The sequence below is a fragment of the Hypomesus nipponensis genome, chromosome 15 (assembly GCF_054491055.1).
Source record: "Hypomesus nipponensis isolate SF chromosome 15, ASM5449105v1, whole genome shotgun sequence".
NCBI lineage: Eukaryota > Metazoa > Chordata > Actinopteri > Osmeriformes > Osmeridae > Hypomesus > Hypomesus nipponensis.
In genome coordinates this window covers 2,323,778-2,344,722 of record NC_140375.1, presented here as the reverse complement: position 1 = coordinate 2,344,722, position 20,945 = coordinate 2,323,778, and the positions used below count along the sequence as shown (strand labels likewise).

At 44.1% G+C, this 20,945-nt stretch overlaps 2 protein-coding genes across 19 annotated transcripts; both read left to right on the top strand.

The window, feature by feature from the left end:
* Positions 1-4: 4 nt before the first annotated feature.
* Positions 5-10,119, top strand: ccdc150 (coiled-coil domain containing 150). Of its 18 annotated transcripts, none has more exons than XR_014729903.1 (28): positions 5-904; positions 1,330-1,686; positions 1,822-2,000; positions 2,180-2,212; positions 2,298-2,459; positions 2,565-2,694; positions 2,801-2,844; positions 2,980-3,072; positions 3,226-3,333; positions 3,411-3,535; positions 3,645-3,822; positions 3,925-3,993; positions 4,146-4,238; positions 4,604-4,687; positions 4,808-4,915; positions 4,996-5,058; positions 5,395-5,523; positions 5,764-5,921; positions 6,082-6,172; positions 6,322-6,470; positions 6,563-6,677; positions 6,769-6,960; positions 7,114-7,182; positions 7,290-7,421; positions 7,499-7,563; positions 7,686-7,753; positions 8,074-8,139; positions 8,566-8,638. XR_014729903.1 is itself a non-coding variant. In XM_084673906.1 (27 exons), the coding sequence occupies exons 2-27, from the start codon at positions 1,332-1,334 to the stop codon at positions 9,690-9,692; spliced, it is 3,186 nt and encodes a 1,061-aa protein (XP_084530032.1). In that variant the 5' UTR covers positions 5-904; positions 1,330-1,331; the 3' UTR covers positions 9,693-10,119. The 18 variants fall into 18 exon arrangements, 7 of the variants coding, with proteins under 7 accessions (XP_084530032.1, XP_084530031.1, XP_084530029.1 ...); XR_014729904.1 differs by having other exon boundaries at positions 7,686-7,808; positions 8,566-8,622; XR_014729910.1 differs by having other exon boundaries at positions 7,512-7,563; positions 7,686-8,139; positions 8,566-8,648.
* A 3,345-nt stretch (positions 10,120-13,464) lies between these two features.
* LOC146256992 (von Willebrand factor A domain-containing protein 7-like) lies at positions 13,465-20,518 on the top strand. Its single transcript, XM_084674291.1, has 15 exons — positions 13,465-13,695; positions 13,779-14,048; positions 14,191-14,284; positions 15,509-15,634; positions 16,012-16,198; positions 16,335-16,507; positions 16,593-16,705; positions 16,817-16,933; positions 17,213-17,389; positions 17,658-17,790; positions 17,989-18,135; positions 18,683-18,769; positions 18,881-19,155; positions 19,338-19,631; positions 19,810-20,518. The coding sequence occupies exons 1-15, from the start codon at positions 13,498-13,500 to the stop codon at positions 20,287-20,289; spliced, it is 2,871 nt and encodes a 956-aa protein (XP_084530417.1). The 5' UTR covers positions 13,465-13,497; the 3' UTR covers positions 20,290-20,518.
* Positions 20,519-20,945: the final 427 nt, after the last annotated feature.

The following is a 20,945-nucleotide window of genomic DNA, read 5'->3' as shown; positions in this document are numbered from 1 at the left end:
ACTTGCCTCCGGGGGAATGTCCCTGTACTTACTGTAATTTGCTCTGGATAAGAGCGTCTGCTAAATGACTGAATGTAATGTAACTGGGCGCCGCGATGTTTAAATGACGTGTACATTTGACGTCATGAGAATGATTGCGCTCAATTTCAACCCGCCAAACTGCATTAAAAATAGACCCATCATACCAATCCTGCTTTCGAACCAATATGTAATTATGTACCCGCAGGACCGCAGTTGTTCCATATGATGCAGAATATGTGGTTTTGTCGGAAGATATAAATATAGTTCACGCTGACAGGTTGATCAACACCGAGTGGTGTACTTGTAGCTAGCTACTTGTCGTAACTTCACAACATGCCAACATACATAATCGATCTAAAAGAGGCAGACCTCCCTTATAAAAAAGAAGTATATTAAAGTATACTATAAGTATACTAACATGGATAGTACACTTTTAGTTCACTTTTGATGTACTTTTAAGAAGTATGCTTAGAAAATAGTTCACTTTTGATATACTTTTAAGAAGTTTACTTAGAAAATAGTTCACTTTTGATGCACTTTTAAGTATGCTTTGAAAATAGTTCACTTTTGATATACTTTTAAGAAGTATGCTTAGAAACGGTATGGTATACATTTCTTCTGGGGTAGGATGTACCTTTACTATTATTATACCGCAAAAACAGTCAAATTAATTTGAAAGTACATTACAAGTTACATTACAAGCTCTATACTCTTTAACTAATAAAGGCTTAATATCTATGGTTCAGACTGCCATCTGTGTGTGTACAGTGGAATTGGAACTTTTATGACGAATCACTTGAGGAGCGGTCGATTTGAATAGAGGGGGGGGGGACTGCAAGCGTCTCCATAGAAACAAGCAGGAAGTAACTGCGGGCAATTTCTGGTAAGGAGTTTTCCTTAGAGTCGGTGGCTGATTTTAAACATTTGTGAAACCCATGTCTTTCCTTAGTTATTCAATAAATGCTACTTATTACTATGCACGTAATGTTGTTGTTAACAAGTCAATGTTGCTCGATTCATTTACCCTCAAGCCAATCACAGACATAGCTGTGATTTGTTGTGATGTCGCTCACTCCTTAGTTTACGACGTTGGCGAACTTAATTTACTGACAGTTTGTTTTTCTATTGTCAACTCAAGTAAATAGATCTGAAATAGGCCTCACGTTATTTTCATTCATATATTCATTAAGAGTGATGTATGAAAATGAAGCCAATGATCCCATAGCACGCTGGAATAGCATGTAGCGCGTCTGGGAAAGCATCGTGCCTGCAGTGCTTGTAACTAATCGGAAACTCTTGTTACTCCAGCAATGTCCCGCATAGTGATTCCGTCCTTGAATGTGGGTGCCTCGACTCCAGAGGCGTTGTCCTTACTACAGCAGCGCCTTTTGGTGGCCGAGGAGCAGGCCGAGGCTCTCATCAGAGGCATGAACAGTTTAGGGGTCTCCAGAGAGCGGCTGCTGGAGCCAGTGGACGTCCAGCGTCCTGTTAGCCCCCTGAAGATGAGGCAAATACTCGGGGGAGCAGAGGGGGGCGAGGGGACTCTGTGGTGCCAGTGCAACTCGTTGGTGAGCAGAGTGTGTCGTGTGGAGAGTCTGCTGCAAACCCTCAAGCTCACCACCTTCCGCCTGGAGACAGAGAGAGAGATGGACCCCTCGCACTCAGGTTAACTCTACGGACAGAAACTGTCATTGTCATTTGAAAAGTAAACAGACTGGACTTGCATGTCTAGGTAGCTGTCATTTAAAGCTCAATTATTTGTCTATCTGTACCATATGTGTGTGTTATGTGTGTGTCCAGCCCGCCTGAAGGAGCAGCTGGCAGTACTGCAGCAGGAGAGCGAGGAGGAGCAGAGGACCTCCATGAGGGAGGTGATGAAACTGAGGGACCAGCTCTGTCAGGCCTGTGTGGACAGAGATGAGGCCCAGCAGGAGGTCCACAGGCTGGCTGAGGCCCTGGAACAGGCCACCACTACTAAGGTAGCCTACACCTCAAACCACAGTACATAGCTATATTTAGTTACTACTACAAAACAATAAGTATTGAACAAAAGACTTGCTGCTTGAGGATGTGCTGGGGAATGCTAATGGCCATCCTATTTTTACTACACAATTATATCTTCCTGATTTAATGACATTCCTTGTTTGTGTTGACATAGATGGATGTGGCTTTGGCTGCTGAGGAGTTGAAGGTGATTAAAGTCCAGATGAGCGAGAAACTGACAGAGGTGATTCAGCAATTTTAAGACCAAAACCGACTTGTGTTTCATTTCCCAGCCACAATCACCAAATGTTGTCCTTCATGGCGGTTGCCTGTGTCAGATGGAGGATCAGGTGACCCAGGAGTCTGCTCGCTCTTTCAAGGCTTTCAAATCCCAGAGTGAGCTCCTTCAGAGGGTGGAGGAGATGGAGAGAGTGGTGGAGAAGGAGAGAAGACAGGTATTTATGAATCCAAATATGCTGGGCAGATGCAACACTAAAGAAAGAAAAACTGAAACGTGAACTAAAACTATAACTCATTGTTCTGGTCCCCCACCACCCCAGGCTCAGATGGTACAGGAACACTGCAAAGCCCTTGGTTCTGACGCACAGTCTATTAGAGAAAGACTACAGGAAGAGGAGGAGAGAGGGCGGAGACTGCAAGAGGAGTGTCATCAGCTCAAGGATCAGACCGGTCAGGACGTAGAACTGCATTGTGTGGGATAACGTTTTTGATTGTTTCCTAATTTTCTTGCTCACGTTGGTGATAATATCTTAATGTCCTAATTTTCTATTCACAGAGGTGAAAGATTCCTTGGTGTTCGAATTGACTAATGAACTGAAAGTAAGTTCCTCAAGTAGTAAACATGAAGTGAAAGCCAACGATCCACATAGTGTGTGTGTGTGTGTGTGAATGCATGATTGGAGGTTTATATGTATGTGTGTGTGTGTGTGTGTGTGTGTGTATGTGTGTGTGTAGAGTGCACGGCTGGCCCTGCAGAAGCAGCAGCAGGAGAACAGTTGGCTGTTGAAGGACGGTGTGGAGCTGAGAGCAGTTGCAGACAAACTACAGGTCAGCACCGCACCCTGTTCTACTGTACACTCTAACAATGGCGTTACAGCACCTGGTATAAACACGGATTTATGTTGGTGGAAAGTATAGCGCTAGTGCTGTCTCGCTTGTCCTCTCTCTGGCACCCTCTCTCGGTCCTGGTCCCATACACAGGGCCTGAATGACCAGTTGGAGAACCAGTGCTCTGAACTGAGTGCTGCCCTACGTTCTGTCACAGTGGAGAACGCCAGGCTACAGACTGACCACCAAGCGAGCATCAAGGTACCGGCGTTGCACGCACAACCACATGCACAGACACACGAGCATGCTCACGCTAATTGCCTGTGTCTCTATTTCAGGCGGAGAGAGGTCGCGTGGTCCAGCAGATACAAGAGCAAGACCTAATACTGGAGGCAGCCAGACGCAACATCCATGGGGAACTGAAAAGGGCTCTGTCGGAGAAAGTTCAACTGCAGTCGGAGCTGTGGGTGCTTGTTGGCGTGATAGCATGATACGATCCTGTTCAAGCACTTAATTTATCCAAATACCTGTGCTAAAACGCATCAACCAATAGAAACAATTGATCTCCATAGGGAGACTCTGAAAGATGAACACACCCTGCTTGTTCAGAGTTCCACGGTTACCCAGGAGACAGCTGTCACTCAGAGGCAACTGCTGGAGCGTACCATTGAGAGGTTACGGGGGGAGCTGGAGACCGCCCAAAAAGACAGAGATGTCATGGGACAAAACAGGGACTCTGCTAAAACCGAGGTACCGATGTCAGTTTATAATATCTCCTGAAACTCAAAACATTTGTCCTGTGTAGCACATGGGGTTTATGTTGGTGTCTCTTATTTAATTTGTGTCTCTCAGATATGTGTAGTGGTCGCTAAGCTTGAAGGGGAGAGGAGCTCACTGGAGCGTCAACTCACTGACACTAAGGTACTGACCGTGCAACATCAAATCAGAATTTAGTGTCAGCTCATAGCTGTGTGATAGGGCATTTAGAATTCACACTTCATTAGCTAACCAAGGACCATCTCTTCAATAATGGCCTCTGACCAATGGTGTTCTGGCTTTTCTATGATTGACAGCGGGAGGCGGAGACTCTGAGCTCCACCTTGCAGAGACTGGAAGGAGAGAACAGAAGGCTCATGGGAAAGTTGGCAGCAATGGAGCACCAACAGGTGAGAAGTCAAGTCAAGCCTGTGTTCTGTGAATTTCAAAGGGGGAATGGTGAACACAGTTACACATTTTCTTTGCTTTGTTTCAATTGAAAATAAACTGATGTTCATATGGGCTGTTTCTCATCGCTCTGATGTTTCACTCTGCTGCGGGGGTGCCCTTTAGGGGTGCCCTTTGCAGGGATTTCCTACAGTTCTTCAGTTGTCCTAGTGCTGAATGCAATACCATGAGTTGTGCTATTGGCAACTTACTTTCTTCACTGCTCATATAATGTTGCCACAGCCTGTTGTATTTGTACATGTATGTATTATTAATTTCTTCTCCTCCTTTTCTCCTTCCCTTTTGTCTTCTCTGTTCTTTTACCCAGCATGCACAGCAGCAGGTGGAACAAATGCTGGAGGAGCTTACTGACAACAAGAGCAAGCTGGCTTATGAGAAAGGAAAACTACAGGTAAAGAGATCCCATATGACCCTACAACACCCTGCCACGCTGCCTCACCACTGGTTGTTCAGCCATATTTGTAGTCCATTCAACAACGCTGCTCTCCTCCGTTGGCTTTTGTCCCACTAGAAGAGGGTGGATCATCTTGAGGAGGAGCTACAAGCTCTGAAGGATGCCCAGGTAGAAACTGTGCAACAAAACAAGGCCAGCACTTCTCTGGAGAACAAGTACACACAGGTACACACACGCGCGCACACACACTTTCTGAATACAAGCTTGCCTACCAACGGACATCTGTTGTCCTTTCTCCTGCGTAGGCTAGCGCTGAACTTATTACATGGAAGACATCCTGCCATAAGCTGGAGAAGCAACTCAAACAGGTAGACCTTCGTAGTAACCTCTCTAGTAAACATGTCTAATGCAACAACGAGCCATGTGTTATTCATTAATCTGACCCTTTTATTCAAAGTGACATACATAGACGTGCAGATATATAGTACAGCAGATATTCAAGGATAGTGCATCGTGCTAACAGTATTTCAGTGGTCAGACTCAAGGAACGGCCTGTATGTGACCAGGCCCAGTGCAACAGTAACAGTACAGCCATTCCATCTCTATGACATTATTAGTACAGTAGCTGTCCTAACACACTCATATCTCTATCCCTCCCCCGCCCCCCGTTATCTAATCCTTCTCCAACAACCCTCCACCCCCAGACCAGGGAGGAGGTGCAGGCCCAGCGGGGGGCCTTGGCGGTGGCCTTGGCCGAGAGGGAACGCGCCGTGTCGGCGCTCCAGAGCTCTAAGGAACGGCTTTCCTGTCTGCAGGAGCAGCACGGGGACAAGGTCAGAGGTCAACACGGGGGGGGGGGGGGTCACCTCAACGCGACGCCTTTGCGTCGAAAGGCGAAAGCGCACGCACGAGAGTAGGCGAAAGCGCACGCACGAGAGTTGCCGCTGTGGCGGCCGTGTCACGCACACCTGTTCTGTCCACTCACAACTCAAGGGAGAGAAGGACGGGGTTATTGTTCGGAGAGCAGTCCGTCGTTGTTCCTTATCGTGTGTGTGTGTGTTCCCGTGCTCCAGCAGGGGGAGCTGGGGGGTTACTCCCGGGGTGGAGGCACGTTGACCCAGACCCTGGAGGGGGTCATGGCCTCCCACGCCAGACTCCAGCTCAGCACAGAGCGCCTGCAGCAGGAGCTGGGGGGGAAGGAGCAGGAGCTGGCCGCACTCAGGAGAGACAAGTAGGTATCTATGTGTGTGTGGGTGTATGTGTACGGGTATCCGTTCTTAAGTCTATGTATATGTCTGTGTTAATGAGTGAGTGAGTGACTGTGTGATTGTGTGTTGGTTTGTGAATATGTGTGTTATTGAGTGTGTGTATGTTTGATGCCTGTACTCCAGACTGCAGGGTCAGAGAGAGGTCGAGAGACTACAGACCGAGGTGAAGAATCTGCAAGTCGTCCTGCAAACCACTCGCTCAAAGAGAAACAAAGTGATGCCCCACTGCACACCCTAACCTAGCCATCACCTTCCTCCTGATTTAGAAACGCACATACAGACAACCTTGTGTTGACTTGCCCAGCATTGACTGATGTGATGACCATGATGACTGACAAGGATACACTGTTCCAATTGATCTAGCTGGGACCCCTGAGAGAAACCTTAGACATGGCCAGGCTGGACAACAAAAAACTAGCTCTGAGTTTGGAGCAAGCAGTGTTGGCCAACACTACCCTGCAGGGGAAGCTTGACATGGCTAGAGACCATCACCAGAATACCGTCTTACAGAGGTAAGGACTGGCTCTCATGATGGAAATGCTCTATGTGTGTTTATAACAGCTTTGTTTGAGTAAGACAAGTGTGTGTGCGTGTGGTGTCTCAGAGAGGCGGAGCTACACGAGGCCAGGGCACAGATCGGTCAACTTTCTGAGCATTTGGAGCACATGAGTAAAGAGAAGGACACTTTGAGGAAGGTGTCTAAAACAGAGATCTCCGAGGTATGTACACACACATACATACACACACACACCCTCACATACACCCTCTTCTACCACTCACTTGCTTCATCTCTTCCTTGTTACCCATCAGTTAAAAAAGGCTCTGGAAGACTCTTCTGCCAAGTCAGGTGACCTTTCCCGAGCCAATCGGGAGCTTCGGGGGAAGGTGTCTGAGCTGGAGAAGATGGTGTCCAATCAGAGAGACCGTATTAAAGATCAGAAGACCCAGCTAAAGCAACACCTGGAGAGCAGAGCTGTGCTGATTAACTCCCACAAACTAAAGGTAGTTAACACTTTTTTATGAACCATAATCTGACACACAGGCCCAGCACAGCATTACAGGATGTGACTGTGGCACCGTACCTTGATAATATCTCTTCCTAATGCGTGTCCTTGCCTGATTCCTGCTCTTGTTTCTTCCTTCCTTCATGGACAGAACATGGAAGTGGAGCTGAAGAACGTGGAAGCTCTTAAGGAAGAGTATGAGAGGAAGAACCTTGAGCAGGTAGGACACACACAGATACCATAAACATTCAGACACTCACATGTCAAAAACACACAGACACACACACAGCTACACACACTCTATGAGCACTGTGTGCTGGTGTGCAGGGCCAGCAGATCCAGCAGTTCCGCAGTGAGACCACTTCCCTCCAGAGGGAGCTGCAGCGACTGTCATTCAGCCAGGAGGGGGAGCTAGAGGCAGAGAGGGAGATGAGACTGGCGATGCAGGACAAGTGTCAGGTAAACTAGAAGACCTGCATGAAAGGTTGAGGTTCACCGAGCCACGTTAACAAAGATAACACAATAAACTCTCCCAGTCTTCGGGGGTAGGAATCAAGGAAAGGTCAGAAGGAGGAATGACAGCAATGACGGAAACATGGGTGTAAGAGCCAGTTCAATGATTTGTCATTCATGTAGATTAATATTAATTGCCTTTTATTTTCTGTACTCTTAATTATTACAGGTTTAAGGTGTAATTGTATGTATTTCTTTGCTATGTATAAGGTGTATATACTTGCTGCCTGCTGCATGAAGGTTCCAGAAAGTTTGACCAGGCTGCGAGGTTAATTGAGGCAAGCTGCATGGAACAAGAAATGGTTATTTTACTGTTGAGAACGCACATAAAAGGTTGAGTTTGAAAGGCTTTATAAACTGAAGTTGTATTTAAGGTATTTATGAAAACACACTTCAGTGATGTAAAGACTTTTCTTCAAGTTTTTGCAATTTTTGTTTCTTGGGCAATAAAACATGCATGACTTCTGGCCTAGTGTTTGTCACACGTACAATCCCATTCTGTTGCGCCATACACAGGATCAAGGAATGTGAATTTGGACTTTGCGTCTATAACGGGTGTGGTTCAGCATCTTAATTAAAGCAATGTGTGTATCTGCAGAGGTTAGAGGAGGAGATCCGGAAGCTGCAGGAGGCCAAGGATGAGGCCGAGCAGAAACTATGGGACGTGAGTCTGGAGTCCCAGCAGGTACGAGGCGACCTCCACTCTGTCACCCTCCTTCATTTGAAGGCCGGTTCCAATTTTGCCACTTTTTTCGTCCTTTGTTTTCCACTCAATGTACAGTTTTAGTGAGTTCGCTCGTGGGCAGTGTCGTGTTGCCCCTCCTACCCAAGTTCAGGCCCTAAACATTCATACATTTTATATGTATCATGCATTTTGCACTGTACTTCTACTTGTAATATGCAATCACTTTCCACTGCACTTTTACACTTTTTTAGCATAGCTTCTGTCCACACTTTATTGCACTACACTGTATATCCTGCACTTGCTGCTATTGCTCTTCTGGTTAGACCTAAACTGCATCTCGTTGCCTTGTACCTGTACTGGTGTAATGACAATAAAGTTGAATCTAATCTAATATCCCATCTGTAGATCTCTGAAAATTTGGAGGAGGCTCACCACTGGTTTCGCTCCAACTTCGACGTCCCGAGGACCAGGACTCCGGGGGAGGAACCACAGCAGAGCAGGCTGCGTTCCCCAGGGAGCGCTAAAGACGGCGAGCGCACCCCCTCTTCCAGACACCGCAGGAAGGTACTCGTGCTCTGACCACACTTCTAAAAGATTCCACACTTATTCCAGTCTAGCTTCTATACAGACATTACTTGGTAGTTTAATGATTCTTCAACCATTATGTAGATTTATTTTGTAAACACAGTGGATTAAATGGGCTTAAAAACACCTAATCAATAATACCATTGACAAGTGGCAATATTGTGTTGAATATGTGGAGAAGATACAACTGGTCATTATCCTATATCATATATCCTATAGTGCTTTCAGATTCCCAGACAGCCTTTGCTGATTGCACGACCCCCACGGTTTTTCTTTTAGAACCCAAACATTTTCCCAGTTGCGAAAACGAGGCCTTTCACAAGTGTAATCGAATGTGTCCGACTCATTTCTGAGCGTGAGAGAGAAACATACAGAACATGACAGAATGTATAATGTGGAGTGTTGAGTTGAGGGAACTGATAAGCAGCATTCTGGGCCAAGCCAATACAACCAACCTGAGAAACACTGTTAACATAGGAACATATCATGACTATTGAGCAACCTGCTCTATATTCGTACTAGTAAAGTACATAAGTACTCTTATGTCCATTGGCTACATTCCTGTAGTATGTGCATCACTACCAGATAGCCTGGTGTTTTCCCCCCCCAAGTTGGATCCCCTAAATCCTTGTAAAAAATTGGAGGGCTGTGCAAGGGCTGTGTGTGAGGCGGGATTAGTCTGACCAGAATCTGGTTGTGGTGTTTTTCTAACCATGTTTGCCCAGTGGCTGTAGTCGGTAGGGGATTGCAGTGTTTTGCCACGGTCGCTAAATTGCTAACCGCCTATTTGGTTGTTGTCCTCATGGCAGCCGGCGAGCAACAGTGTGGAACCAGACTGGCAGAGATGGACCTCTACCATGCACCGCTGGGAGACCAAGAGAGAGCTGGCACGCATCGCCAAAGGATACAAACCTGGACAGACCAGCACAATGACACACACACACTGACACACACACATGCTCACTCTTTCAGGCATAAACACACACACAGAAAGGACATCATCTCCACAGTGATTGCTTTTTTATTTCAGTTTGAATTGAACATTGACACTGGTAGCCTAAATGTTATATCAGCCATATGTGTTAGCAGATGTATAGTTGAGAAGTGTTTGTAAGCTGTTTAACTTTGGGCGGGGGGGGGGGGGTTAATACGCCTTCATCATATCAACTGTACAATCATTACCAACTTCTTCTAATGTAAAGTCTGTACAAATCTTGTTTTTGGATGAGTAGTATTTTATAAATAAAACATTTTCAATAGAACTGTGTGTAATTGTGTTCTGGTTTCACCAGTACCGTTTTGTAAGTACAGTATACATTGTGATTATGGTGTGTGCATGTGTTTAAACGAGGAATGTCAAATAAAAATGTCAATCACTCCATGTTTGGCTGGTGAGCGGTGGTCTGAGTTCATTAAGCAGGGAGGAGTCACTGCAGTTCTCAACAGGGGTTGTTAAAGTTGAGTATGTTTCCATTCCTGATACCCTTTTACAAGTTTGGCCTTTTTCTGATGAAGGTTGACACATCTAAGAAGGTCATATGAACAGAGAGAACAAGCTGGTGAGGCTATGTCATATATTTGTTGACCTCAGATGTTTGACAGTATGGTGAAATACTACGTACCACAAAAACCCAGACTTAAGCAGCCACATTGGCATGATGAAATCAAGACAAGGGAAAATATACTATAACAAAACCTACCTTCATGCCATTGATTGCCTATTGTGAAAGTAATGTGGTCACAATACCTGATTAATGTAAAAAAATAAAATAGATTGCATTACACTTTACTACACCATTCCTGGTAGTGATGTGAGCAGTCTTGCAAACGAGTTCCGGCTTTGCTAGAGCTGTGTACTCAAGACACAGTGTGCATGTTGTCTGTTCTGGCAGCAACGGTGTTGTGCTTTTTGGAGAGGATTGTGTCCACCCATTACACCAGAGCATTGTTTTGATTTGAGCAGACCGACTATTGTTTTTACCACTCCCAACTGTCACGTCAGAAACATTGTCCCATATAAGATACTGGTGACGCTAAGCGTCTAATTTCCAACCTCCAAAAAACCTCTTCTGCATTCCAGTCATTGTTTCTAGTCTCCGCTCTACAGTCTTTCCGTGTGAGACAGGTGGCCTGAAGTGAAACTGTCACGCCAAAAACTCTCAGAGTGCCAAAAACTGTCCAAGCTGACGTCACAATGCCTTTCCGATGACAGCATCACTTGAGAGTCCACCAGCTCCAACCTGGTACCACCAAGATAATGACATAAAGAACCACAGACTTGAATCTCGTGTTGGCGTTTTGTGTTACAAACACTTGCATTTCCTTGTTTCTCAGGTGACTCTCCTGCAGACTGTCAAGACCCCTGAAAAACCAGATAATCGTCAACCAGATCCCCCAACCCCCCCCCATGTAGCCAACTGAATTGTCTTTTTGATGGCTCATTGATGGACAAACAAATGTTGTGACACTCTTCACATTTGACCAACACAGATAAAGGAGCATTTGCGTTCTGGGTAGCTTTTTGCCTCTTTAGGCACATTCATCTGCAACAGTCTATATGAGAAATTCTCATTTCGATCAACCGCCAATTCATTCAAAGGAAGCATACCAATCATATACAAACCCCAATGGCTCACAGAACTGAGGGTCTCATGAGGGGAAGTCATTCTTGAACCCCATTGGTCACAGACCTCTAGGGGCCTGAGGAGTTGGACCTTTCTTCTGACACGCACGCACAGACTGACTTAAACTGCCCTCTGTACCTGAAAGAAATGTGGATGTGTGGCGGATGGATACTTTGCTGCAGCACGGATGATGGGAGAGAGAGTTTAAGAGGTTTGGATGGCTGCGGTGTGGAGAATAGCACAGCCACACCAAGACATATTGAATCAGTGTGAGGGGTGGGAACTTCAAAATGGCGATCTCTGCCAATGAGTTGAGAGATGAGCGAATCAATCACTTTATGTTAGTGGATCTGTGGCTCAGGCTCCAGATAGTCATAGAGTCAGTCATCAGAATCCTAAGGACAACAAGAGGGCCAGCCTCGGAAATCTTCACAGGGATTCTTACTGTAGACCTCTCACTCTGTGCGTCAGGATGATGGGCATCTATAAAAAGACAACATCGAGGCTGAAAGCCCAAAAACGTGCAAAACACTAACTACACAAATTAGGATTCATTACCTTGTATGCAGATATTTGACATCTACGACCACAGCAAACATCCAACTGTCAAGTTTGTCTCAAAGATAATTGTCAGAACAACATTCTCAAAAACATTGTCGAAGATAATATACTGGTGATGCTGAGCGTTTGGCATCCAACCCCAAAAAAGACCTCTTCTGCATTCCAGTCATTGTTTTTACAGTCTCTGCTACCGTGAGAGACAGGTGACTCTTCCAGGCTGTCAACAGCCCTGAAAAAACTGATCATCATCAACCAGATTGAGCTAGGCTAAAAAAAACATTACAAAACTAAAGAAAGTTGCGCTCAAATGAATGCGAAAAGAACGTGCGCACACGCATTAACTATTGATGTCCCTGAAAGCTGATATTAAACTTGCGTCCCTGAACTGTGTAAATTGGATTAAGCAAGGGAAGTTTCTATAGTATAGTAGTGTATTGTGCACAGCAAGCTTGAAAGAAAAAAAGGGATATGAATAGAGTTTTATGTCTAACAATGCCCCTGGGTCCAAACTGTGGGAAACTTCAACACAGTGCAGATCATTAAACAAGTGGGGCTATGGGCGTTCAGAATTAACTATACTCAGTCCTACAATCTGAAAGTTGTGGATGAGAAGGATCAGACTGAAACTTAACTCAAAAGAACATTGAGCATAACTGAAAAGGAACATGGATATATCATACAAAACAATGAACACATTTTTTAGTTAATCTAACCCTGAGAGTTCTATGGTATCAGCTATCTGACTTAATCTTAATACTATTTTAGCGGTTTGCTAACTTACATAATGTATGTTTCTGTGCTAAAAAAGGAAATATGGTGTTTTTGGTCAACTTAAAAAAGAAATTGTCTATGGATGGATGAAGAATTAGATAACCTTTTCGTAGCTGAAAGATGCTTTCTGTATACACATTCCAACAGTCTATGCTTTTTTGTAAATGAAAAGTTTGTCTCTGTTAATGAAAATAGAGGTCATTCTCTGGTATATCTTGGTTCACAAAGCAACATAATTATAGATTACCAAGCAGTAGGTAAGTAATCATGGGATTGTATAAACACTCATTAGACTGGGGTCAGATGGCTGAGTGGTTAGGGAATCGGGGTATTGATCAGAAGATTGCCTATGCCCGGCTGTGCCAACACATTGTGGCACTTTCACCCTACTTGCCTTGGGGGAATGTCCCTGTACTCACTGTCAGTCACTCTGGAGTGTCTGCTGAATGACAAAATGTATTAGCATTGATTGGTGTTTCCTGGAAACATTCCAGAGAAACAGAGGTATATTCCAGAGAAACATTCTGAGAAACCAGTCAAACCTAAACCACTTGCATGATGCCCACAGTGACACCCACCATTATTCTATAAATTGCAGATCACTGCAGAATGAAACACTTAGACCCTTAGGTGGCGTATGCTCGTAATACTCTAAAGGCTGATTACTTATTCACAAGAGAAAGCTATAGACCACAGAAATATTTTGACTACTCAGACAACATTGCTTGATGAAAACCTTGCTATCTATTGAGCCGGATTTTGTCTCTCTCTCTCTGTCTGTCTCTTAGGCCCGTCAATGATGCTGTCTGCTGTTCCATTAGTCTTTCTCCTCATTCCCTTCCTGCAGAAAGGGGCACTTGGTTTCAAGGGAATTTCTTTGTTTGAAAGTGGCTCAAAAACTCACCAACAAATCACAGTTGAAGCAATCTTGGAGACCACTCTACAGGTCTGCAGAGATGTGGCCATTGCTGAGGGACGAGACTTTTCATCAGCGGTAAGAAGGTTGTCACCAAGGATTTAAAAAAAATACAATTTTGGAGTGTAAGTAAAAGTGTCTGTGTTTATGTGTCTGTGTAGCCCAGACCCTTGACTACTGAGGGTGTTGCTCTAGCCTGCCAGTCCTCAGGGTCTGAGAGTTTCTCTCGAGCCCAAGGAGACTTGAAATGGAGCAACACAATAGTGGACTTCTGGAAGCTGTTTAGTCCCAGTTATCACTTTGACAGTGAGACGTTCAAGGAGGGACGTAAACTCATAACTGATGGCATGTCAGTGGTCAAAAAGAATATAATCCAAGGAAATTTACAGGCAGCAAGAGAGAAGCTGGGAGAAATCTCACACACATTGCAGGTAATGACATTATAATTGACTGTAATCCTTACAATGTAACATAACTTAAACTTAAATGTTGTAGCAACATAAATAATTATCTTTATATATTAATAGAAATGACAATCTTAAACGTATGAATCTTTCATCATTTACCCTAAAGGATTTCTACAGCCACAGTAATTGGATTGAATTAGGAAACCAACTTCCCCATCGCAGTCTTATCAGATCTGACATTTCCATTGGCCCAGTTGCAGGTATATGTACATACCATGCCAAAAGTACAATATGTGATCAAGAGCAATGCCATTGCCATCATTTCAATTTAATATAATTATTATATTTAGGATTCCTCCGTAAGGAGGAAACCTATTGTTATTGTTAGTTTTATTAGGATTCCTCCGTAAGGAGGAAACCTATTGTTATTGTTAGTTTTATTCTTTTTTTAAATTTTTTATTCTTGTACAATGGAAGTCAATGGCAGCCCCTAGAACCATATGGTAACTTTTTGTGACATTTGGCACACTCATTAAGGACAGTCACTTCTACAGTTACACCAAGTTTCATGTCTCCCATTAGACCAATCTAGCGCCACCAACGGGTCAAAGTTGGACTTGTGTTTACACATGTAACTTTTGAACCGTATGACCGATTTTCAAAAATGAGGTACCATTGGATTCCCTGTATCAAGCGTCGATTTCCGGTTATATAGATTTTCCGCTATTTCCGGTTTTATAAAAAACCTTTGAAAGCCTACTCCTCCTACAATTTTATTTCAATCTTCCCCAGAATTGGCATACATCATCTTCAGAGCAACCCTCACTCAGGCATTACTTTTATATTGGATTTTCAAAACCGTTTGTCCGCTACAACCAATCAAAATCGGTAACAAAGCAACCAAACAGGAAATTGGATCAAATCTCGGCAAATCTTTGAGATGTCAACACCAAACTTGGTATGATGACTCGGAAATGTATTCTGAGGATGTCCACACAATTTGGTGTCATGTGATCACTGGGCGTGGCCGCAGGAAGCAAAAATGTGTTTTGGCCAATAACTATTGATTTGTTTGCCTTTATTAAGTGATTCCTTTGTCTCATGATATCTTGGGACATCCCATGTGTGACTCATAATAATTTGTGATAATAGCCGAATTGATGCTGCCGCCATTTTGAATTCATTGAAAAACGTTTTTTCTCTACTCCTCCTACAAATGTTGTCCAATCTTCATCAAATTTGGCAGATAAAATCTTCAGACCAAGCTTCACATGGTTTTTTTATTTTCGAAACCGTTTGCCCCCTACAGGCAATCAAAATGTGCCATTAAGCCAGCAAACAGGAAGTTGGGTCGTATTTCAGCAAATCTTTGATGGATTCACACCAAACTTGCTGCGTGTACTCGATACCCTCTGGTTCGCAATGTTTGGAGGAATCCGCCATTACTGCTTGCAGTTATATTCTTTAATTGTTTTCTTCACCAGATAGCAGCACACCCACCTGTAGGAGCTGTGTTGGTAATGACTGTCGGAACAACATTCTGGACAACATTATTAGAGACAAGATACTAACCTCAGGATATTTCAGCTTTTTTCCATTCAAACCCAAAGGTAAATCGCCATCTGTATTTGTAAGAAACTGTAGGGGATTTAATATTGGCCAAACAACCAACATTAATTCGCCTATGTTTGAAGGAAGAGGGGAAACTGAAAAGTGTATTAACCATTATGCCAATACTAATGGAATTGCAATTATTTGATTATAAATCATAGCAAGAGTGGTCAAAAGTAAGGTTAAATCAAATATATATTTAATAACATTGCAAATGAATGAATGAAATCAATTACGAGGCAAACAAAATGGAGACTTTAAATCTTACCTACTCTACCATGATTATTAAATCAGAGAGAGAGAAAAAGCTGATCAGAAAGCTTTTCTCTTTTTTCCCCCGTTTCCCTTTTCTCTCATGATCTGCACTTTTTGATAGGGAAGTGCAGCCATGGAGACTTATTGGACACAGCCAGTCTGATTGAGCCAACGGGAGGCATTAACAAGGATGACCTTGGCGCAAGGCACGGGTTTTTACACCTGACTGCTGCGAACGTGGCGATAGCCGCCACCAGAGAACTCCTGGAGGACATCCGAGGTGCTGCTGGTGACAGAAACTTCCTGCGGTACGAGACTGAGAACACATGACAACGGTGTGTTACACAGCTGTAGCATGGTTTACTGTACACTCTTGTAATCTCTTTCTCTTTTTCTCTCTCTCTCTTTCTCTCTCTCTCTCTCACTTCCCTCTCTCTCTCTCAGGATGATTGGGATCTCCAATGGAGCCAAGGCTCTATGTTTAGTGATCGACACCACAGGCAGCATGTCTAATGACATTGCTGAGGTGAAGAGGGTGTCCTCCCTCATTGTTGACAGCAGGAGAGGAACAAAAGCTGAACCCTCACTCTACATCCTGGTCCCTTTCAACGATCCAGGTGAGACATTCTCATTGGTCGAAGATCAGTAGATTATTTAAGGCTGCCATTTCTTGTGATCATAGTTTCTCTGTTTCTAATCCAGAATTTGGGCCACTAACGAGGACAACAGATCCAGACTACTTCAAGACCCAGATCAACAGTCTTACTGCTTCAGGTGGTGGAGATATTCCTGAGTTGAGTCTGTCAGGACTCCAGGTGAGCCTACACCAACAGTTAAAACACTTGTCACGTGTGACAAAAAGGCTTGACCAGGTCCACACTTACAGCACCCAGTGTCCTCGATGAAATTTCCCTTGTGCTTTGCAGCTGGCGCTAACGGGTGCTCCTCCATCCTCGGATATCTTCCTCTTCACTGATGCCCCGGCCAAAGATACGCACCTAATAGGCACGGTGCTTGCACTGATAGAGTGCAGCAAGTCAGTGGTGAGTAGCTATTCTTTCTTGAGAGAAAAAGCAACAACTCATCCAGCATATCCTCCCAAACACCGAACTTGAGGCCCAGAGACAGTGTACTGATGTCTGTACTGTCATGAATACAGTATGCTATGGTCACAAACACTCCCACCGGTGTATCTGACAGTACATATGTCATACTGAATATAACAGGGAAAAATCGAGGTAATTTTCAACTGGAATTTTCTTTGTCAATCTTAACCCTATATGTACCTTTTGATGTATTTCATTTGATGTGTCTAATTTTAGGTGAATTTAATGTTGACTGGGGCCTTTGCATCCAGAAGGAGAAGAAGAAGCATTGGAAGTGACGTCCAGCTGTACAGGGACTTGGCCCAAGCCTCCGGGGGACAGGCCATCCAGGTCACTAAGACCCAGCTGCCCCAGGCGACCAGCCTGATATTGCAGTCCACCAGCCCCAACCTGGTACTGTACCACTAAGATGAGAAACTATTCAGTAGTAACTGACTCAGACTCGATTACTCTGTGTTGGTAGCTTATCTGTATTTTACTGTGGCATCCACGCCCCTATCATTACATTTATATGCAGTTCTATGGCTAAAAATTGAAAAAAGACTAAATATGTATGGGCGTGTAAAGCCCTCTGTGACATTGCTTGTAAAAAGGGCTATACAAATAACATTTTCTTTCTTTCTCATGCTTCTTTCATTGTCTTTTGTTCTCTCTTTCTCAGGTGACTCTTCTGCAGGCTGTGAGGAGCCCTGGAAAACCAGATAACTTCTCCTTTGTTGTGGACGTGTCTGTGACAAACGTGACCGTCTACATTGTTGGCTCCACCCCCTCATTTACTCTTATTAATCCTGCAGGTGACAACAGTCTTTACCATATGTATTTTTCTTGGTATGACATATCTAGCTTTTGTTTAAACTGCTAATATTACTAATGATGTATTAGTATTTGTATTCTGTGACTTGTACAGTGATGAAACCAGAGCCCATTATGTCTGTTTCAAACTACCTTTCAAAACAAGCATATTGTGTTATTTATGGTTGCCATATCCACAGGTGTGTCACAGAGTAACCTTGACATCAATGGTACGCTGGCATCAGTCCAAAGTGTGGGGACATTTCAAACATTGCTGCTGAATAAAAAAGTGGGGCTCTGGGAAATCAGAATTGACTCAGCGCAGCCCTACACTCTAAAGGTTGTAGGTGAGAATGATTTCATATTGGGAGAGGGTTAAATAATCTTTCCATGCCTTTGTTAAATCTATTCTAATATAATGTAACTGTGTTTTAAATTTTGCTCATTAATGATAATACCGGTAAGTGACATTCATTAACATTGTTATCTATTATATCTATCTATTAAATGTGCCTTCTGGGCATAAGAGTGACCAAGGTGAATTGTCTTAGAAATGAAAGACTTTTCCTAACGTAACGCAAAAGTAACTTAACGCCTTACTTTCTACAGCAATTAACTAAGTAACGTAACTAGTTACTTTACATTAATGTAACCTGTAACTGTAAAAAGTAACGTTAGCCAACTCTGATGATGACTGACGTGATTAACGTTAGGTATGCGCACAACACATGCAGCGAGGCAGATCCAATCAGATTAAAGTGACAGCAAACCAGCAGCTTTCTCTAGCGCATGTAGGAAATTATATTTTTTACCCCCCAGTGTGGCGTGCCGTGGCTGTAATTTACCCGCTGAAAAGAAAATGTATGCATTTTTCCTATATTATTCTACTTCCAGGTCAGAGCACTCTCAACTTTCTGTTTGAACTTGTGGAAGTTGCCCAAGGCTCAAGTCTGGCCATTTTAAACACCCGTCCAGCATCTGGTGAGAGAGGAAGATTCTATGTGCCATTGCAGATGCATTCAAATCAACACAGATTGGGGTGATATTGGCTTTCTCTCAGTTCCTCATCATCCTTGTTTAATCTGCTCCCAGGCAGCAACGCCACCCTGGTGGTCACGGTAACAGGCAGCGACTCAGCGGAGGTGACTGAGGTGGCATTGGTAGAGTCCTCTGGGACGCAGGAGATCAAAGGCAGCGTGCAGCCATTGGGGGGCGGAGATTTTCTTGTGACGATGGGTAAACTACCCGCCGGCGACTTTTTGGTACGTTTTAGTGGATTAGACAGCAGCAGCAGAACCCGGGCTACACCAATCAGCTTCCAGAGACAGTCCTCCACTCGTGTCCGGACCTCCAGTTTCACGGTTACGGTAAGCCCTCGGGACATTCATATATCACTTTATCACAGCTCTTCCACCAGCTTTCCGTCCAGAGACACCTATCCTGGGATTATCTAGATTATATTGTATAATCTCACCTCATTATTATGTCATGTAATTTGCTGTTTGACCACAGTATGGATGACTGTCTTTGCCTTGTCCCTTGTCATCAGGCTGTATCTGACGGTGTCATCGAGCCAGGATCGTCCCCTGTAGTCCCATTCACAGTGTCAACCAATGGCACAGGAGGAAACTTTGTTATCCAAGCCACCAACAACCAGGGGTTCAGATCCTCGTTTCCGTCCAGCCTGTTTCTGGAGAATGGGGGGAGCGCCAACGGAACTGTCACCCTCACAGTGCCCGCCGACACGCCCTCCGGCAGTGACGTCACCCTGACCATTGAAGCCCAGGCCCCAGGGACGGTTGACACCAATTATGCCGTGCTGCGCCTCTCTATCACGCGCCAGGTAACACACCAAAGACACAGGAAATCCTTAAAAGTAATTTTTTTCCCCCCAAACAATCCTCTCACAAGGACAGAATGTGGGTCAAGTAGCTTGTTTGTATAACATTTAAACCTGCAACTGTCTTAAATAAACATTACTTCAAACAGCTCCTCCTGTTCTTGTCGTTTCCTCCTCTAAGGCGACAGACGTGACTCGCCCTGTCTGCCAGATCGTCAGCGTAACGGCCAACTGTTCCGCCAACTGCAGCCTGTCCACTTGGCAGCTCTCTGCCAACCTCTCAGACGGTAATGGGACGGGCATCCAGCGGATCAGCCTGCGCCAGGGTGACGGCACCCTCAATACCACTAGGGTGTTGGACCCTGGGGGTGAAAACGTGACCCTGGCACTCTACAGTGCCTCTTGCTGCTCTCCAGATGTAGAGCTGGTGGCTGTGGATGGTGAGGGGAATGTGGGCACGTGTTTCCAGTCCATCAGGGTGGCGGCGACAACGGTGGCTACCACCAGCCAGGCACCTAACACCACTGTCTTTCCCCCTCTGCCTTTGACCAATGCTATAACGATTTCTGTAAGCAATCCCACCAGCAGTGGGAATACTTTAGATGTGTCCATTTCCATCTATCTCACTGTTCCTCTTGTAATCCTGAAGCTTGGAATTTAGCTAGGTGGAACACATCTAAACACATGTTTTATTGCGGGTATCACAACAGTATGTCTGTATGTAGAAGTTATGATTACTATCGAGTAATTATTCTATGGTGGATTTTATATGAGATTATTATACATTATTAGATCAATGGGCCAATTATTATCATTATTTGGTATTCATCCAACATCATCTTCTGTTTATCCAGGGTCGGATCAGGTGTGTGTAATTTAAATAAATTAAAATGATGTCTTAATTTGTTTGTTTCACAACCATGCTTTACTTCCTGCTTTGTAGTTACCATGGACATGGAAGTTGCATAAACAAAGTAGGGTATATTCAAAATTCCTGTTTAAATGATAGACTAGGCCTATAACAGTGGCAGAAGTCAGATAAAGATGTTGAAAAGAGTGCAGTAATAAGAACTCAATTCACATTTTTGCTACTTTGTTATTTTGTGGCCTAGATTAAAAGGCAAATGTTATTTGACAATAATTATTCATTTTAGCATCACCTGTGTGCCAGTGTAGGTCAGTTAGCTGTAGCCTACTGATTACAAGCCTAGTTCAACCCTAGTGTAAAAACATTCCGTCCGGTTGTGCTTGCCTTTTTTCATTTTTATATCTCACTATTAGGCTGCAATTAGCCTACTTCCAAGTTTATTCTGAGCA